The sequence below is a fragment of the Mizuhopecten yessoensis genome, unplaced genomic scaffold (assembly GCF_002113885.1).
Source record: "Mizuhopecten yessoensis strain PY_sf001 unplaced genomic scaffold, ASM211388v2 scaffold4805, whole genome shotgun sequence".
In the NCBI taxonomy this organism is placed as follows: Eukaryota; Metazoa; Mollusca; class Bivalvia; order Pectinida; family Pectinidae; genus Mizuhopecten; species Mizuhopecten yessoensis.
Window position 1 is genome coordinate 656073 of NW_018405730.1, and position 21460 is coordinate 677532.

The 21460-nt window shown below is 35.1% G+C and overlaps 1 protein-coding gene across 1 annotated transcript; it reads left to right on the forward strand.

Annotated features, from left to right (window-relative positions):
- Positions 1-17: 17 nt before the first annotated feature.
- LOC110449719 (2-hydroxyacyl-CoA lyase 1-like) lies at positions 18-18030 on the forward strand. The gene is made up of 17 exons (XM_021496764.1): positions 18-125; positions 965-1069; positions 2064-2104; positions 2628-2708; positions 4939-5011; positions 7120-7197; positions 9131-9225; positions 9597-9709; positions 10470-10605; positions 11551-11740; positions 12447-12554; positions 12955-13008; positions 13932-14032; positions 14772-14930; positions 15801-15908; positions 16384-16567; positions 17849-18030. Exons 1-17 carry the CDS (start codon positions 48-50, stop codon positions 17879-17881), a joined length of 1737 nt encoding a protein of 578 aa, XP_021352439.1. The 5' UTR covers positions 18-47; the 3' UTR covers positions 17882-18030.
- Positions 18031-21460: the final 3430 nt, after the last annotated feature.

Genomic DNA, 21460 nt, shown 5'->3' on the forward strand with positions numbered 1-21460 from the left:
TTCACAATAGGAGATCCAATATCAAATCACGTGACAGTCCAGTCAAAATGGCGAGCGCATCGAACATGGACGAAGGTGTCAAAGTTGATGGGGCGACGGTACTGGCGAGGGCCTTAAAAGCACAGGTAATTTTAAATCACTTTGGTACAGAGTGTCAGCTTTGGTACTATGCATATATTTATTAAAAGTAGACTGTCATTCAGTATCACCTAATAATAATTGATAATGACCAGTAATTTCAATAAGCTTTAAATGTGTCCCACTTTTTGACATTTCTTTATCTCACGTTTTATCAGACGCACTGGTTATTGACCCGTTCTAGATAGGATATAATAGACACGAAAAGTATATCTCTAACCTCAGTTATCATCAATGCTGCAACTAAGTTTTACAAATAAAACTTTTTAATGCCTGATGGGCGTACACGTCTTCATATATGTTTCAGCCCGGAATTAGACTATCTAAGTCCGTAGTTTCAGTCTTACATGTTCAAGCCAGAAAATAAACTGACATTCTTTAATAAAATATATTATGAATCTGGTAAACATCAATTGGTTTCAAATCTATCTTTTAATTTACTTTCAGTCTGATCATCATACCCTGGATTTGTTAACTTACGATATATATGTGATGCACACAGAAAACATGATTGCTTTTTTATTTTGTATGGTTCAAATCAAAGATTCCCAATCTCATTATTCTGTAGTTCAAGGTTGGTAATAAGAACATACTTTTACTTCCTGGTTTACTTTCTGTAACTTGCTGGAAGCTGATGATGAACATACGGATATCATCACATGTATGAAAAATCAAAAGTAGATTTCATACAATCACAATTATTATGTGAAACAAATTTAACATACACTGTACATGCCATTTATTTTTACCAAATTAAATCCATGCACACTCGCTTTTGCCATGGAACACCTGGTCAGTCCTATTGAGCTCTACAATTTATTTTCAGGGTGTGGAGTACATGTTTGGTATTGTGGGGATTCCTGTCATTGAAGTTGGTATGGCAGCACAAGCAGCTGGCATCAAATACATAGGAATGAGGAATGAGCAAGCGGTAATAATTATATATATATATGCGTCTTTTTTATTTTAAAAATATGTTTCCTGATTATGGAGTGCCATTTCACTTAAATTCAAGTTCAAGTTCTTTGTTAACTTTAAGTCTTGCGACTTATCAGTGTAAATGAACATGATCTCTGATCAGTTTTGTATAATAAGGAAAATGTTTAAGGATCCCCGTCCCTCCGCCTAAAAATGTAATGAGGCATTGTTTTTTTTTTTCTACACGCATCGCTATTGCATAACCAAGTCATTTCTGAACAATAACCAATACCTTGCGGTAGTTTCTTCAGATTTTTTGGGAAATTATGATTTTTTTTTCTTTTTTCGATTTTGTTTTACAATGGAACAAAATGAAACAAAATACATTTTATTTGATGCAACGATGGTTTATTAGAAATAAAACACATAAAAAATAATAACAATGTCAATATTGATTAACAAAACACAAAAAAACTGAGTAATTTTCTAACAATAATACTAAAACAAACAAAAATGTTACTTTTTTGGAGGCTTAAGTATTCTGTCGTAGTCAAATTTTGATATAATCTGCCTAAACTGTGTACAGAATCTGCTCAAGTTATTCTACTCTTTAAATCATCAGATTCAAACTTTCCTGGCTTAAGTTTGTTCCTAAAAGAAATAAAACAAAATCTATCTGCAGAGCAGCAGTGAATTCACAGAGACATGTAAAATTAAATAGATTTTTCAAAACTTCAGGAATATTGCAAAATTAAAACATTTAGGAAATCTATACATTCAATTGTAAATGAAAAAAAAAGAAATAGAAATTACTTAATTGAAGGTCCTATTCATTCTGCTTTTTAGGCATGCGAAGCAAATGAAACATATTTTTGGGTATGGGGAACAATTCCTCTTTTTTATTAGCTCACTTTAATACTGATGACTAATTATTCAATAACTATAACATAATTATATTATTATGATTACATGTATATACTTAAATATGTATTTTTGTTTATTTGCAGGCCTCCTATGGTGCCTCTATCATTGGGTATATGACAGGAAAGTGAGTTAAATATTAACTTTTGTTGAGACGAATATGTGGTTACATGAACCTGAAATGGATATTGACCAAGATGAAATTAAGGTTTCATTTTAAATGTGTTTCACTCGTTTGGCAGAATATACCAATATTTTCACTCATGCTTTGCACTCATTAAACATATTGTTATTCTGCCATACTTCTGCAATATATATGTCATATTTATTTGGTAACTGTTCAATATTCTCTATACATATGCCTACTTTTAAAAATCATTGACCTACTTTTGATGGAAGCACAGGTCATTTTTGATTTATTTTTGACAGAGACAAAGCAAAAACATTCTATCATCTATGATGTAAATATGCAAGACCACACACTTGTGTTTTTCTAATGAATCAGAAAGCACAAGTTTATTGCGCGGACGAATATATCCATGAATAATACTACACTTTTACTTTTCAGTATACATATTTCTTCCCCTTACGGTACACTGCATGTGTATGACTTAGACATGACCTATAGCCTTAACTTTGTATGTTTGTAGGCCTGCAGTGTGTCTGGTTGTGTCTGGGCCAGGATTGGTGCATGCTTTGGCTGGACTGTCGAATGCCAAAGAAAATTGCTGGTTTGTATCAGACTGACTCAATAATTGGCATACTTGCCAACTCTCCCTAAGGCCAAATCAAATATATATGTGTGTTTCCTGTTTCGGCTCCAAAATAAATAGGGTAGGTAGGAATTTTTTTATGTTTTTTTCTGGTGAAGAAAATCACCTGATCACCTCAGTGAATGTTAAAAATATATTTTCCCTACTGCTTGACACTAGTTTTTAGTAATCCAAACTCCACTGATGGTCACCAGTCAGTGTTACATTATCTTTTGTATTACCGGTACTGATGCTTTCTGTTCTCAATTTCCACTGCCACCAGTTCAAATTAATTGAACAAAAAAATAAGTATATTTATATTTTACACTGTATTTAAGATTTAGTTTTTTATCTGTCATAGAATATACAAGTCTTCACTATTGCGAACTCAATCTCTCCACTCCAAACTTATCTCCAACTATAAAATGAAAAAGCTTCACAGATCTACAAACTACAGCTAAAACTACTATTATTACTGACTTTCTAACTCTCCTCTATATCTCTAAACCTCTTAATATAACTCGGTTTCCCTAACTCAACCTCCTTCCTCCAGACTGACTCCTTATTAACTCAACTCCCAAACTCCTTTTACTCCTGCTAAAATTTAAGGACCCCCCCCCCCCCCCCCCCCCCCNGTCACACTAATCTGCAGATCCCAACTTATCATAACCAATTATTTACAGCTACTTATAATTAGCTATTATCTTCAAATAAAACTCTGACACTGACACAGGAACAAAGGCTATTAAATTCATAGCAAATTATACAAATAAACGGCTATTAAATACATAACAGTGACTGTGTAAAACTGAAAAAATGTATTAGGGTCAGCAAGAAAAAATAGGGTCGGGAAATGGGAAACACAGCTATATTTTTATTTGGCCTTAGGAGGGAGACTCCCGATTTTGGGCCCTAACACTTAGCATTTTCAACCAGTGAATTTGCTAAATTATTCCTATATTCAAAGGGCTGATGATTTCAGCTCAAAAGATGCCATTTACAAGTGTTATCTTTTCTCTATGGTGTACATACACTAATTTTAGTTATGCTTTTAATTCTGAGAATGTGTAATCTCCCCCAAAGAAATTTCAAAAAGTTGGCAAATATGAATTGGCTTTTCAGAAACTTCCAAAGAATTGCCTTCCTTATTTTTGTGGAAGTCAAGCTAATACGTCAATGGTATTTCTTTGGGACTTTTCTTATGCAACACTTTTTAATTTTAGCATTTCATAACGGGACTTATAATTAGCTCGTTGCTTTGAAATTGAATTGTTGGATCAGATTTTCATAATTTTTGAAAATTTATTATTCTGGAGATGTTTTTCTTTAAACGAAAAACATTTGAATAGTTCTCAGGGAATATCCTGGAATATTGGAACATGGAGGGGTTAATTTCAGTTTTGAGGGGTCAATGGTACCCTCCAGGATTGTCCCTGGTTTTGCTTAAAATCTTAATGAAAACTTTTGACAATTTTATACTCTAGTAAATGTCAATAAAATTCAAGTGACCAGGTGCGGCGTAGTGAACATCACACTTGCCTTTCATTAAGGTGCTTGGGTTTGATTCCCTGATCAAATGTGAAAAGGTATGGGGTTACCTGCCCAACCACATGGGTTTTTCTCTGTGTACTCCGGATTCCTCCCAAATTAAGACACCCTGCATGCTAACATCTGGGCAAATAAGAGGGATTAATATAAGTTGTAAAAATTTGATTCATAATTGTTGTAAAATAAATAAAGTTACTATGAAGTCTAGTGGGCAGCTTGGTCAAGTGGTTAACACTCCGGCCTTCCACGCAAGCAGCCGAGGTTTGATGCCCACACAACTCCAACAACCCAGGTGGAGTATAAATTGGTCTGGGGTGGATATTGCGGTATAAGTGCTGTAGCATTCAAGTGAGGTGGCACTATAAATGATGCGGTTGATAACAAGGCCCCAGTACAAACAGAACACATTACATCTCGAGCATGCATTTAGGCATACACATAGGGAGATATTAGCCAGGTGACATAGAACTAGTAGTTAGCCTCTGATAAGGCAGCTCCTGCGAATTCCTCAAAAATTGTAGTGATTAATGTATATATGCTAATTGTATCAATTGTATATCTATGTACTGTAAAGCGCTTTATAGCAGCTTATGTTAGCTAGATAGGGCGCTATAGCAAATGTTGTATATTATTATTATTAAATTACTATTTTTGTTGAAAGGCCAGTGATTGTGATTGGTGGATCCAGTGAACAAGATCAGGAGGCCATGGGGTCATTCCAGGAGTTACCTCAGGTACAGTAACTGTGGTTACCAGAAATCTATCATCAATAATTACTAGGGAATACTTTATTGTAAACCAACACCACAAATTATCCTGCATAATCCAAGATTTTTGTGAAAACATTCTGAAACAATCAAAAATTCATGATGAAGTTCCTTTTATAGGTCTGTAAATATATATCTGAAAATTATTTTACAATCAGGCTGCCTAGGCTAGCCTGGGCCCTTATTCATGAAACTATTCTCATTCTTCAAACACACATTCTGTGCTCAAGTCCAATTTCTTTTTCAATCAATAAGTTTAAAAAAAAAAAAAATTATCAATGATTTTAAAGAATTTTTTAGAGACTAAATTTCGAACACCATTTTCAAAGAATTAATTTGACTTTTTGACCGTACCACCTGATTTAAACTAGTTACAAGAAAATTAGTTTGAGCACAGGATCCATATTTGAGCATGAAAACGGTTTCATGAATATGGGCGGCTGTCATCCATCTGACTGCTGACCACATTTCGACACTGCTGAACTGGTGAGGACATCCCAGAACAGGATCATACCTTATCACTAGGAAAGCAAGCTTGCTAGTAAAGCAGTCATTAAATCCCCCGTTGTATTCCTTGGCTGCTACTACACTATTCACCCCTCCATCTTGGTCAAAGATGCAACACAGTGCCGTGATGTGACTTGAACCTGCAACCCTTCGGTCACGAGCCCGGCGTCCTACCACTTGATTACCATGCCTCTTTGGCTGTTACACATAGGGCTGCAACGACACACTAGCTACCTCAAGATACAATATGGATCATGCTATGATGCTTATGATACGATACATATCACGGTACACATATCTGCTCAAAAGATCAACTTCATAATGATGAAGTGCAGGATTTTACAGAGTTCTGTCATAGACTTGCATAGTAAATATACAATGTATTGTCAAAATACATTGAGCATGATTTTTAGTACTTTTGCAAAGTAGCTCACATTTTTACCCAAAGTTTCCAAAACAATAAGCAAACTTTTAAAGTTTAAAAAGAAAAAAATATTGTTTATTATTTCAGTACCCTTAGATTATCGCTATACATGCAAATTCTGTTCGATTGTTCAAAGGTCGATAAGCTTAACTGCAATTTAACATGAAATTGTCAACTTGTATCTGTTCAAAAATATTGAAATTGACAACAATGTATATATGTTACTTTCAGGTTCAATACTGATAAGTTGAGGACAGAAAATTCAGAATTATTTATTACAAAAATGAACTTTAGGTCCCCCCCCCCCGTTAGAAAGACCCTTCCTAAGAATAGAAAACAAAATGTGTTTTTCAAACCATTTCGCTAACTATAGGCTTTGAAAAACATTGCAATCATTTTAAATGTCCTTAATTAATTGATGGCACATTTTAAATGTACACAATCAATGTACTTGTAACAGGAAAGAGAATAGTGCACTTCCACCGGGGATCGAACCCTCGATCTCGAGGTTCCTAGTCGGACGCTCTACCACTAAGCTAAAGGGAAATTCCCCCTAGCTCAAAGCTAGAATGCGACCTTAATCCTATGTACAATTAAAAACTGCCACACACTTATTTGTTGATAACACCTAGAAATTCATTGAAGAATATTCTTATTGGGTGATATCTTAAGGGAGATAATTCTGACATCATCTGTTTATACTATGGATGTATTGACAGACTAGGCAAGTACCTGTGATAACATTTCAAAATTCAATAGACTTTATGCTTATTGCTTATTGGGCAATTTTTAAAGGAGATAACTCTGACACATGATACAGGAATTATAAATCATTACGGTGTAGTGGATTACCCATAATTAACTCAGATGTCTGGTTATTTTTTGAGATAGCATTTTTGGGAGGTTTAATCTGCAATCATTCACATTTTCCAAAAATGCTATGTGCCCAGTTGGTTGCTTTATTACATTAAATAAGGTATGTGCATTTACTGTACTAACAGATCTGGTATCAGTAGCTTAAATTTTCTATCAGTAATAAGTTCTTATCAGAATTATGTTTGATGATCATGTCAGTTTTAGGTAAGAATTAACCCTTTCTGTACATGGTGTATTTGTGTAATCAGAGATTGTTTTGTTGTGACAGGTGGAGGCAGCAAGACCCTATTGCAAATTTTCAGCAAGACCCAATAGCATAGAAAGGATTCCCTTCTATGTGGAAAAGGTAAATGTACCATCATTATATGGGTCAAGGTCTCAAATACATTGTTCATTGAATGACCCCTGAAATTACATCATTATTTAAATCAGAGTTGTTGAACATTCCAGGAAACAGTGCCAGAGATCTGTGTGTTAATTATTGGCATATAACGTTAGGGGATTATATAGGATTTTGCCTGATTTCACCACACCCCTTAACTCATTCACCCCTGAAATCTCATATTGAACTAGTCCAACCTTTGAATTGGAAGAGTTCAAATGTGTCTTCAGGGGTGAATGGGTCAAGGTGTCTGACATTCTGCTACCACTAGCCCTCCACCGCTGGGTCCCGGGTTCAGGGCCTATACATATATAGGGCAGTCGCCATGTTTTTGCAGGTTTTTGGTTTTTCTCTGGGTTCTATAGCTTTCCTCCACCAGCAGAACCTGGCATGTCCCTAAATGACCATACCTGTAGCTGTTAATATGACGTTAAACTCGAACAATTAAACCAAATCATTGAATGAGCCAGGCCAGGTTTGTCAACAGCAAACTGCATTTGGCTAGACCAAACATGGTTTATTTGGTACTATTGTGCAGTAGAGAAAGAACATGGAGTAAAAAGACCAGATTAACATTTACAGTCCTAGAAAATACAAATTTGGTTTTATGAACACAATATGGTTGCCTTCCTAATATATTTAAATAGCTGCTTTTAAAGTACATCTCAAAATGTTGGCAAGCCTAAATGCTTTCTATGTTTACAGCCATCTTTTTACATCAGAGCAACATATCTGACTTTACATTTGTTTTTTATGCATGACATCTCTCATGAGGAATACTTTAAATCTAACTATCACAGAAAATAACAACAATATCACATACATGTATTTACACATTCAATGTAGATGTAGGCGTGCCACTCTATATTTAAGATGGCGTATAAATATAATACTGTGAAATCATACATTTTTCGTGGGGCCCAAATTTCATGGTTTCTGACAAAATGCTATTTCATGGGTATGATTTCATGGATAATGAGTACCCATTCAAACAGAGAATTGTTTTATATCAAACATGTAATTAATTTGTGGACCTATGAATTCGTGGAAGATGAGAGCCATTACAAAATCTACAAAATTAAAAACACCACAAAAAATAGTGATTCCGCAGTATACAGATGTAAAAAGATATTGAAACTAATTTAGCTTAAGTTTCTTAATGTGTACATTCAAAGCAATTTGCAGTGAAATATGTTTAAACAATAATATAATGATTTGGCAGCTGTAACTATAGCTTGAGTTGAGTGTGGAAAGTGTTTAATGAATATTGGACCAGGACTCAAGATTCTGTTTTGCAGAATGTTTTGAAGAGAACTCTGCTTCATACTATATTTGATAAACTTTGAAAATGTGACAAGAGAATGCTGCAAAAAGTAACTACGGTAAAAGCCCACTTGCGCGAACTTGTGGGGCCGAGATCAATAGTTTGAGGAATACATGGTATTCGAGTATTCCGAGGTTGCTCCAAGATCGTCATGTATATATCTGTCAAATCTCAAGTGATTATATTTAAACATACGTACGTATTGTAAAATGGTACTTATGCTATTATTAAGCACGTCACTGATACTGGTAAACTGTAGTCTTAGCCGGAGATATTTTTGAAGTGCCGATGTGATACACAGGTAAATCATCTGTCAGGCGTGACATGTCACACCTGTTCGACGAGAAGATAGGCTCAATACTTTGTCCATAAAGAGTCTGGGACAAATTTTTGTTCAAGGAATACAGGGACGGGTTTTCGAAGAATAACGGTTCGACTAATCTGGGGTTATGTTACAAAGAATATGTACGATCTCCGTCGGGACCAAACAAACTGTTCTACAAATGAGGGGTATTCAAAATAAACAGTGTTCGAGGAAGTGTGATTTTACTGTAATTTGATCTTCTGTTCTAGGCCTATCGTCAGAGTATCTATGGCAGACCAGGGGCATGTTACCTTGACATCGCTGGCAACATGGTGAATGCTACTGTTAATGAAAAAGATGTATGGTTAGTATTAAATTGGTAGATCTGTCCTCTTAGTTGAAATCAATTTTCTTGAGGTGATATTTATGCCTATGCTTGGGTTATTTTATAAGTAAATAATAACTAAACTTAAATAAACTTTAAACTACATACACCACACTGACAATGAAAATTTAATATATTTGTAAGTTTAAAATTTTGGGATTTTTGGGAAGACTTATAATTACTGTCAAATGGAAAACTGTTACCCCATTTATTTTTTCAGCCAGACAAATTCTGTTATATTAAGTTAAAATGCCAATTTAACTCTCAGCTTACTTGGTAAGAAGGAAAGAGGGTGAAAATTTGCATGGAAATTTATCATCTAACATGAATGTTATTTATGTTTGCCTCAGGTCCTCTATTATCTGTCCCCCACCTCCCAAGAGTTTTGCTGACCCAGAAAGTGTAAAGGTAGCTGCAGACCTACTGTACTATGCCGAAAAGCCTTTAGTGATAGTAGGCAAAGGTTGGTAACTATAAAATACTATCCCTTATATGTATTGATGAGTCTAACAGTCAAATGACCTTTGGTGACCTCTCAAGACAGAATGACCTTTGGTGACCTCTTATGACACCTGACCTCTCATGACACATGATGACCTTTGCTGACCTCTCATGACACCTGATGACCTTGGTTGAAATATCATGGTATATGATCACCTTTTCTGACCTCTCATGACACATGATGACCTTTTGTTGACCTTTCAACACACCTAATGACCTTTGCTGACCTTTCACAACACCTGATGATCTTTGGTGACGTCTCATCATATCCATTGACCTAATTTGTTGATATGCCATGAAATATTATGACCTTTCCATGATATTGCATAATATTTTTACCATGATGACATATCAGAGCATTGGAGAGATGTGAATAAACCTTTGATGATCATTATTGCATGATGACCATTCCTGGCCTTTGAAGATCTTTACTGACGTATAGTGACCTTAACTCTCCTCATTGACTTTTGATGATCTTCTCTTAGCTTACCTATACCTCTGAGGCGTCTGACATTCTGCTCACCACTAGCCCTCCAACACTGGGTCACAGGTTTGAGTAGGCAGTAGGTCGGTGGTTTTTCTCCAGGAACTCCGGCTTTCCTCCACCACCAAAACCTGGCACGTCCTTAAATGACCATAGCTGTTAATAGGAAGTAAAACATAAATAAACAAATAGTTACCTCTAATGACCTTTACTGACCTCTAATTTACATTTTATTTAGGTGCTGCTTATGCACATGCTGAGGCAGCTGTGCAGGAGTTGGTGATAGGGGCACAACTCCCGTTCCTCCCAACTCCCATGGGAAAAGGGGTCATACCAGATGACCATGACCTCTGTGTAGCTCCTGCAAGGTCAAAGTTAGTATGAGAAATCTCTGTAGCTCATAAAAGGTCAAGGTCAGTGAGGAGATGTATACAATATTGTTTCTTTCCATGAAATAAGACAGAACTTTAAAGAATAAAGTCTGAATGCCCTTTATATTTTAGAACAGTGTAACATATAAGCAATGTAAATTAGTACATGTACAGTATTGGTTTAATATTTATGTGGAAAACTTACCATTTCACACAGTTTTCAACTTCAAGTCCTAAAATCATTAGGCCTGAGGTGTTATTTGATTGGAAACACGTTCATTGTACGTCAAAGATTCAGCTAACAAAAATACTATAAATAGTAACAAAAATACTATAAATAGTAACAAAAATAATATTCGGAAAAATTAAATCTGTATGACACAGAATTGTGGTAAATATTACTTTCTAAGAAATAAAAAGTCTATATTCATGGTGTGAATTCAGTCTTTGAATTCTTAATGCATGTTTTAATTACATTGTATACAGGCTATGAAAAGTCAGCGTACAATATATACTAGATAAAACTTCCACATTGAATTCTCATAAAGCTAACCAGGCTTGAACAAACTTTGCCATGATGTTGAAAGAAAACATGATAATGTCAGAAATGTGATATTAAACAGAATGACATTAAGTGGAATGTTCTGTAGCATACTGTATATCACAAACTGTTCATGGGTACTTTCCTTCGTGGTTTGAGACCAGTTAGATCGTTTCATGATACAAACTTTCGTTTATATCCTACAATAACAGTAGACATGTATATCATCCAAATTCGTTTGCATTTATTTTCGTGGTTCAATGGCAACCACAAAAACCAGGAATGTTTATACACAACCAACATTTCATACAGTAGTATACTTGAATACATGTATAATCAATGGATTTCACTGTAGTTTACATCAATGTAAGACTTAAAATGAACTTTACTTTCCCTTATATTTCCAGAGCACTGCAGGAAGCAGACGTCATCCTTTTGCTTGGCGCTCGTCTGAACTGGATGCTACATTTTGGGATGCCACCTAGATTTAATCCCAAGGTGAAGATCATACAGGTAGACATCTGTCACGAGGAAATGAACAACAACATCAAGGCTGCAGCCATGTTAGTGGGCAGTCTAGACACCGTCCTGAACCAGGTAATCATCTTATTTTTTGTTATCCTTCTGTCTGTGAAGTTAACGGTCTTTGTACATGTATAAAAGATGTGCATTGCTTATAGGTTGCCTTACAAGCGTCCGCTGTGGGGAATTTCCCTTTAGCTCAGTGGTAGAGCATCTGGCTGGAGAGCCAAGGGTCGCGGGTTAGAGCCGTAGCGATGCCACTATCTTTATCACTATTCCTCATCCTACTACACATGTATACTGGTCTACAGGATGCCTGTCCCAATGCATGCAAAACACTAATTCCACTTTGGTTGTTTGATAAACAGTTACCTCCCCTGATTTTGTTTTGTATTTGATTATAGAGCATTTGGGCTAATTATAAGGCCACTTCTGTTGACCAGGTCGCTCAGTTAGCTATAGTGACAGTATAATAATGATAGGTCCAGGGTTTGAATTAAGGTCTGACCGCACTGATAATTTACACTAGGAACACTTCTGAATATATATTTTTCATCTTTACTGTTTATTCATAAAAATCCCACAGAGTATGATTTTTTTCCTTTCATAAACAATTTATCAAACCATGCCAGAAAAAAACAGTTTCCAATCCAAAATTACAGTGTTTGGTCATGATACATGGATCCTTTCATAAGACAAAAATCATGATTATCTATTGATGTGCCATCGCATTGAATAATAAACATTAGCATATTTTGCAAAATTCAATTTTATTTCCCAGTTGAATGAGGAAATCAACAGACGTCCTGGTAAATTTGCCTTCAGCAAGGCTGCCCCCTGGTGGAAAACTTTGAAAGGAAAAATCCAGCAGAATCAACAGAGTGTACAGGTAAGAGGAGATAACTCTCTCTTAGAGAGTGTTTACGAAGAATTTTTGACAAGTTTTTGACAGACATTCAAAAGTGTTAATCTAGTTTTATGAAGAGTTTTTGACAAACATTCGAAATTATTAATTTAATTACGAGACCTGTATAACAGTTGTTGAGTACAGAGTTTAATTCTGATGTTAACATGAAAAAAATGTTCTGTGAAGATTTTTTTTCTCATTGATGGAATTTTTATGATAATCCCAATAGCAGTATTTTCTGCTAAAAGAAATATATATGTGCATCGACAATAATGAGCTTACATGCAGCATGTAGAACAGCTACATGTACTAAATACTTAAAATTAAACATAAGGACATAATGAAGTTTGTTTGTGCTTATATTGTTACCTTTCTTTTATAGAAAATGATGTCCGACAAATCTGTCCCACTAAATTTCTATTCTGCATATGAGGATGTAAGTATCAAAACAAGACAATCAGCTACTTTTTTAACTTTTAATTCAAAATTTTAATAAAATTTTCAATGAGGTTTTTTTTCTTTTTCAAAATGGTTTTAAACCGATACTTTTGTAAAGTGGATAAGGAAAATGTATACAAACTGTTATTTTTGTCTAAATATAACCACTACATCAAAAATGTAACTTAGCTATTAGAATAGTATTGAATATAGGAGATACATTTTGTTTATGAATCAAACTAATATATTTGGCATCAAACTAAAAAACTAGCCATGTCATCATACCTAAAATAAAGTACAGCATTTATTTATTTAAAACGAGGCGAACAAGAAAAAAAAGTCCCTACTCAAAATATCCTACCAAAATTTTGAATTTATTTTTGTATCATTTCAAATTCTGGAAATTTGTTTGGTGATCGATGATGCAGTTTGCTATCTCAGCTCTGTAGCCAAAATGTTGTTAATATTTACTGTACAAATAGGTGACATTGTAAATTATTATGTCAAACCATGGAGAAAATCAAAATAGTATATTCATGTAATTATCAAAACTGGTGAGGAATTGAATTGATATATGTAAAATATTACAAATAATTTTTACTACCTATACTTATACACAAACATAAAATCCTTGGGCAGATTTATGCAACGACACATGGTAGATTACAATACTTGTATCTACAACATGTACTAATTAATATTGTTAACCCTAGCTTTCACCCCTAAGTAACTTTAGTAGACTCTACCATACATTTATCTGGATGAGTCCATTCTGGTCTACAGTGGTGGTGAGGTTATTAAAGAATATGAAATTGAAGTTTTACTTTATACACAAACAATGTATGTATAAAACGTTTCAAGATTGGCTGGTCGATCCCTTTGTTAATAAATTTCCAAACTTTTTTTTCACAATCTGTATAGATCCAGAAACTGCTGCCGAAGGACTGTATTATTGTTAGTGAGGGTTCCTCCACAATGGATATTAGTAGGACCATGATCCCAAACAGCCTCCCGCGACACAGGTAATCTCCGCAGTCATAATGTTATGGGCGGATTGGTCGAGTGGTTAACACTCCGGCCTTCCGCGCAGGCGGCCAGGGTTCAATCCCCGAATTCGCCGTATGCATGGATATTCAGAGAAACGGTTTTTCTCCTGCCCACACAACTCCAATAACCTAGGTGGGGTATAAAATGGTCTGGGGTGGGTGTTGCGGTATCTGTGTTGTAGCATTCAAGTGAGATTGCACTATAAATGATGCTGTTGGAAGCATAGTTTCACTACAACCAGAACACATTACACCTCCAGCACACATGCAGGCATACATGGAGATATTAGCATGGTCCTTCAAATTCTACAAAAATTGTGTTGATTAATGTATATGCTAATTGTATTAATTGTTTATCTATGTACTGTAAATCGGTTTAGAATGGCTTTTGTTATAGATAGATAGGGTGTTATATCAAATGTTGTATATTATTATTATAATCATATTTAGTCAACAAATTCTCTGCTTATTTGCCTCTTGTCTTGAATATATTGATCTGTCACTTTATTTGTGTTGTCCTTAAACTTCCAATCAGTTGTCTGTGAATCTGTACATAAATCTGGTGTGTAATTTGTGCAGGTTGATAACATTGCCCTCATTGCGGAGGTAGAAAAAGGTGAAAATTAAACTGCGGCAAAAATTTCCCCATGTACAGTATCTGATTAAAAAAAACACTCAACAGACAAAAGAACTGACAAAAGAAACCTTGTTGTAGGTTGGATGCGGGAACCTACGGTACTATGGGTGTGGGCCTAGGCTTCGCAGTAGCAGCAGCAGTCTGGTGCAGAGACCACGCTCCGGAAAAACGGGTTGTCTGCATCCAAGGGGACAGTGCTTTTGGTTTCTCAGGAATGGAAATTGAAACTCTCTGTCGGTAAGCCTTTCTGATGTAAACTTACAAAACCGATTATTTGGTAAAGCTCTAACAACACTTCCTATTGAGGGAGAAAGCTCTTAACAAAATTTGAGCAGGAATAAGTTCTCAGTTGTCAACTCTAAAACAAAGCACAGGTATATAATGTGTAAGGTAGCATATATCCTTAACTCTAAGTCAAATCTCAGGTATATAACGTGTAAGGTAGCATATATCCTTAACTCTAAATCAAATCACAGGTATAATGAGTATAACACCTTAGCTCTGCCAATATTACAGACTTATATATGGTATAATGTAGCATTTAACATTATTATATGAAATTCGGTAATATACTTAACTCCTTCACCCCTGAAATTTCATAATGAACTATTCCAACCTTTGAATTGGAGGAGTTTGAATGTGTCTTCAGGGGTGAATAAGTTAATAACCTCTTTATAATATTTTTAAGAAGTAGTCCCATTGTGCTGATCACAGTAAAAATATCATAAGGGGTCTTCTGAAAAGATAACAACAATATAAATATAATGATATTTATTTTAGACAGCTTCAATGCCATAAATGTCTATTAATTGCTAAATACTTTTAGAACAAAGGAATTAATAAAAAATATTTTTACAACATTTAAAGAATAATTACATTAAAAAGATTTTAGTCATGGCAACCTATTTAGATATTGTGACCAAAGAGCACTAAGTCATTGGCAATTAAGTGTAAGTTAACCCTTTCTCCAGTACTATTGACCATAATGGACTCATCCAGATCAATGCATGGTAGAGTTTATTAAAGTAACATAGGGGTGAACGGGTTAAGGTTGTAATGAGAAACGATGCTGTGACATCCGTACATATCCTTGTGTTCTATTTACAGCTACAAATTACCAGTGATTATCATCATCATGAACAACAACGGTATCGGTTTCGGTATGGATGATGACTCGTGGCAGTCTCTGTCTGAGTCTACAGACCTCACTCTCACGTAAGTTACTTCAGTCCTCATTTGTTGTGTTGAGGTCAGTAACAGACTAAGTACTTCAGCTAGGGTATATGTAACTTAACATGCTTATGCACCTTGAAGAATATGTTCTACAACTCTTTTGTGACCTTGACCTTTGTGAATTTCATTTATTTCATTTATTGGCGGAGTCGGGCATAACATGTTTTACCGACACAATTCTAGTTTAATTCTAACAATTGCATCTAAAAGCCATAAATGGTGCTGTATGCCAAAAGTAAGTTTGTACATTGAAATTTGTCTTTACAAGGGGGATACTTTTTTTTATATATTTTGGGGTAGATATGACGGAAAATAAAATCAGCCATTTGTGACCAAAAATTATGCATGACAGATATTAAACGAGTCTATAAAGGCCGGTGTCAGTACAGTCAGATTTCACTGTTTCTGTGTCTAATGTAATTATTTTACAAGGCTTTGTTATCTCCCTTGTTTGTAGCTCTCCACCCACATCACTCATGGCAACAGCCCATTACGAGAGGATGATGGCAGCCTTTGGAGGCAATGGCTATTTTGCTCGTACCACAGAGGAGATCACCAAATGTGTCAGTGCCGCCATGAGTAAACAGCAAGTGTCCATTGTCAACGTCATGATCAACCCTATGTCTATGAAGAAACCTCAGGTAGGAGGACTACAGTTAGGAGAAAACTTAACTTGGTATCTAGTGCACTTTGAAGTGCACACATAGTGAACAAGGAAGTGCACTAGACAAAACACTGAAGTGCACTCCAGTTCAATTCAATGTTAACTACAGTGCACTATGATGTTAACTCCAGTGCACTATGATGTTAACTACATTGCACTATGATGTTAACTCCAGTGCACTATGATGTTAACTACAGTGCGCTATGATGTTAACTCCAGTGCACTACAGTGTTAACTACAGTGCACTATGATGTTAACTCCAGTGCACAATGATGTTAACTCCAGTGCACTATGATGTTAACTACAGTGCACTATGATGTTAACTCCAGTGCACTACAGTGTTACCCAAGTTTAAAGACTGAAGTACATACTCCAATAATTGTTCATAATAACTGTAGTTCAAATTTTAACGGACCATATACATGTACAAAGAGACGTTGTACACCGTCTCAGATGTTTATAGATAAATCCATAGATATCTGTACTATTTCAAAGGAGAAGTTTAAACGTACTTTTTTTCATAGCCAAAGCTAACATCACATCACATTTCATATCAATATTGTAGTGTTAGGATGGGGGGTCGGTAAATTTTATGCAATATGGTTGAAATTGGTAAGTTTTGCTATAATTTTATACTTTTAATGAAAGGTTTCTCAACAACATGACATGATAGAGTATTTCGTTTCCTTGTTTTATAAAATAAATAGGCCAATGGCTTCATTAGTTCCAACTATGCACTAAAACATATACTTAACTGAGCCAACATTTTATACAAACCAATCAAGAACATGTTTGAAAATGAATTCTACCTGTTCAAAACTGGTTTTACAAGTTGTCTCCCCTTCTATGTGTGACTTGATATTTATTTTGTTTCCCTAACTAAGTTTGATCCCTATTACCCTGGTAAAACGTTGTTAGGGTTCAAAAAAAAGTTTTAGATGAAGGAAATTGTCCTGAAATAATGGTTTACATTGGAAACAAATCTTTTGTTAAGGAATTTTCCTGAAACTGAAGCCAGTTAAAATGTCTTTCCAATAACCTAATGTGACTTACTGCCTCAGCATAAGTCTTGTTTGAGAGTATGGAACAAATGAGTGGGAGTTTGGTAGGATGATTCCTGTAAGTGTAAATAAATACCAATGTTTTAACTGCAGTAAAAAAAATTAAAAAAAATATCAGATTTAGTCAGTTTATAAATGAGTTTTATTCATTGGATAGAGTTGCACTGGTTGTACTAAGATTATTGTTTTCGTTGCAGGATTTCTTCTGGCTGACAAAGTCCAAGATTTAAGGAGGAGATGTGTTTAGACAATCAATGGACACAGATGTATTGTTTCAGTACCATGTGTGTACATGTGATGTATAAAACAGTGTGACATAATCTGTGATATTCCAGAGTCTTTTTACAACTTTGACACTTATATAGACTACAGGTCAATCGGGAACCGTTGGCACTTTCCGTAAATGGGAAAAAACTTTTTTTTTTCATCTACGGAAAGTGCCAACAGTTCCTGATTGTAAACATGTATATATATACATGTACTGTACATGTTAAGGTATACCATTGTCTGACATGTGCAATGCAGAGACAAAAAAAGATACCACCATTTTTACAAGAAGATGCGACAGTTGTGGGTGTATAGATTGTGAAATACTGTGAAAAACAATAATTGTGTTTATTGATTAATAATTTAATTATGATAAAAACAATACTTATAAATCATTTAACCATTCAGTTCAGTGGCCTTATTGGAGGTACGTACAGCTAAACTCTCTGTAACAGTGGTACCAGACAGTGTCTGTAAACAAATCTAGTATGTGAGATTGTGAGCATAAGAGAATGAAAAAGGGCTGAGATCATGAGACTCATGCTGAGATTGTGAGAATTGGCAGGTATGTAAATATTGAAATGAAATAAACCCTCAATCAAAGAATCATATTAAGAGTTGCAGCCATTTCAAACAATGTTTCCATTTGAAGTTTTACTTAATATTTATGATTTTTGAAAATTTGATATAAAAATTTACATTTTTGAAGAAAGTAAGTGCTAAATTAAAGAAGGTATGCATGTTGATTTTGACAAGTGTTGTGTGCTTGTATAATGGTGTGTATGGAATGAAAGAACGGACATTTTATTAAATGTAATTGTGATATACATATTAAGGAAGAATTATTGTATGTTTTTGATTTCATCAATTTATCATTTCATAAGCACTTCTATTCAGATATTGTATTAAATACTTGTTGATTGTTGAATAAAAATGACTAATCAAATTAACTACATTGTACACACTTTTTTTTAATTGATTGATAAAATAGGAAGCCATATTATTAATGGCTGCTATTGTTATGCACAAAAGCGAATCAGCACAATTTACATAAATTAATCCACGGAATTGTATTGGATGCTTTCTAAATCCATATATATACTAAAAAGCCAATAACGCATTTTAAGTTCAAACTTGATTAATGCTTTAGAAAAATATACAGAAATTACAAGAATGTAAGAAATAGGATTAAATTTGATGTGTTTGACCGGATTTTTTATCGAGAAGTAAAAAGGGGGACATTACACCATAAGGTCAAGCATGAGGTCAAATTACCCAACAAATCGTGAACTGAGGCTGAGAAGACACATTTGTGCAGTGACTGGATCCCGAATAATGTATATATAGGATCTTAAATGAGTTTTCATTTCAGATGAGATTTTATGAAAGGAGTTTTTATTTTTACGAGCCTTGCCGAGCAAAAATTAAAACTTTGAGATGAGTTTCGTAAAAGTTCATATGAAATGAAAACAAATTTAAGATACTTTTTATTACATAACCAAAATGTAGAGGGCATAATCAAACGGAGACAGACATTTTGTTGCGCCATTCACAATTTATGACGTCAGGTCATTGTCCATATTATGACATCACAATCGATTTCTGACTGGCACAGCCAATGAAAACGCTCCAGGGTATATTACACTAGTGACATACGTAAAAATATTACACGGGCGAATTCACTGCATAACAGGCCGATTATGTGATAAAATGGTGTTCATAACTTGCCCGTTCGTCCATCCATGCCAGCTGCCCAGTTAAGTATTTGTAAAGCGGTGAAATTAACTTCACTTAGCTTAATTATACTATGATATGGTACATTCAAACGCACCATGGTGTAATGAAGGATACCATCAATTTCTTTGTGACCAACTTTTCCCCCATTAATTTCGCTGTGCAGATTCGGAGATAGCAAATTTGAAGTCACGCGGCAAGCTATTTGATTGGCGGTAGGTAAAAAAACTGACCAATCGCTAGACCGATACCTGTCCTTTGAAGACTTCAGAGGAGCACCACCCGACTTCAAAGCCGGTCAATTTTACCGTTACGCGACCGCGAGATTCTTTCGATGTACATCAAAGGATCAAACTAGTCTTCTTGTCTCATTCTATGTTATCATGGACCCTGTGCAGATTCGTAGATTTTCTTTTGTGTCCCCTGCTTGGCCTGGAACAACGAAGAGACCAAAAATGGTATGCTGTTCTCACTGCAACACCAGGAACACTCTGTCTTTTCTTTCTCTCAAACCTGCAATTTCTCCCGGTGGTAATTCCTCGGGCACCTGTGTTTGTACTACATATACCTAAGAGGCTGCGAAAAGTCAAATCCGAAACAAAATGCATTAAAAATCCAGTCGACCGTTCGATATATGTTTTAATGTCCGACGTCACACATCCTATATTAGTGTTACGGCGACATCAAATAAAGAAACATACATAAAATGCAATGCAATTTGATTGGTCAACACAACGTTATCAAATACATGTACTTCAAATTACAATATGTTCACAAAGACTCGCTCAACGGAGATCGCGGAATTGGCCGAGTTGTTACGACTGAACGATAGAAAACACGTGTTTGTTCAGTATTAGGACAATGTCAATGAAAAATATATCAGATGATTTTCATGTAAGAATTGAAATGTACATTTTAAACATTTAAGAAGGAACGCATCGTTCGGCAATTACTGCCTTTCATAAAAGATACTTTAAATTTGACTAGATGATTTGAAATATCATTTTTAAGGGACAAATATCTGTGTACATTGTGATGGAACGTATTAGGTTAAGAATATTTCGATTAGTTGCTTCGAATAACGACACGACATGTGGTGAGTTATCATGCAATGTGTTTCTCTGTAAGGAGCTGAAGCGCTGAAAATAATTTTATTTAAATCTGGAAACGAACCCCTATTGATCATTGTAAATCGGTTTCAATGACAAGCAAAATAGAAATAAATTGTCCCTAATAACTTTGACGTCGATGATATAACTGTAATCCAGCGAAACGAAAATTTGGAATCATGTTGCGTTCCATTTTTTGGTGTTGAGATGACGCAAGTGCCAACTACAAATTGCCGGATACATGATGCAATGTTTTTTTCTGTTTTTTTCTTTACGAAATTAAATTTACTCGTTATCACAGAAAATTGGCATTTAAACTAGCGAGGTTTAAATTTCTTTTTTTAAAAGACTACAGGTACCTTCATACATGAATTTGTATTCAATACGAACATTCTTTAATTTGCAACACTATTTAAACAAGATTGGTCTTGTTGGTCCGGATGAAAGTGCGTAGGAGGTCTTACTGTTGGAAGAAACCGCAGAACCTGGAGAAATCCTACGTGGCCGGACAGGTGGCCCAATATCTATTTCACGTCCAATCGTCCTCCGCCGCCTTGGTGAAAGGCGTGTGCGCTGTCCACTGAGAAACTCGACTACTCTGAATTTGTATGGAGGTCCCGATATCATCTTGATTGTAATTTAGTGTGGATTTAATGTTTTATCAGATTTGTGGAAAGATAAATAAATAAATAAATACGA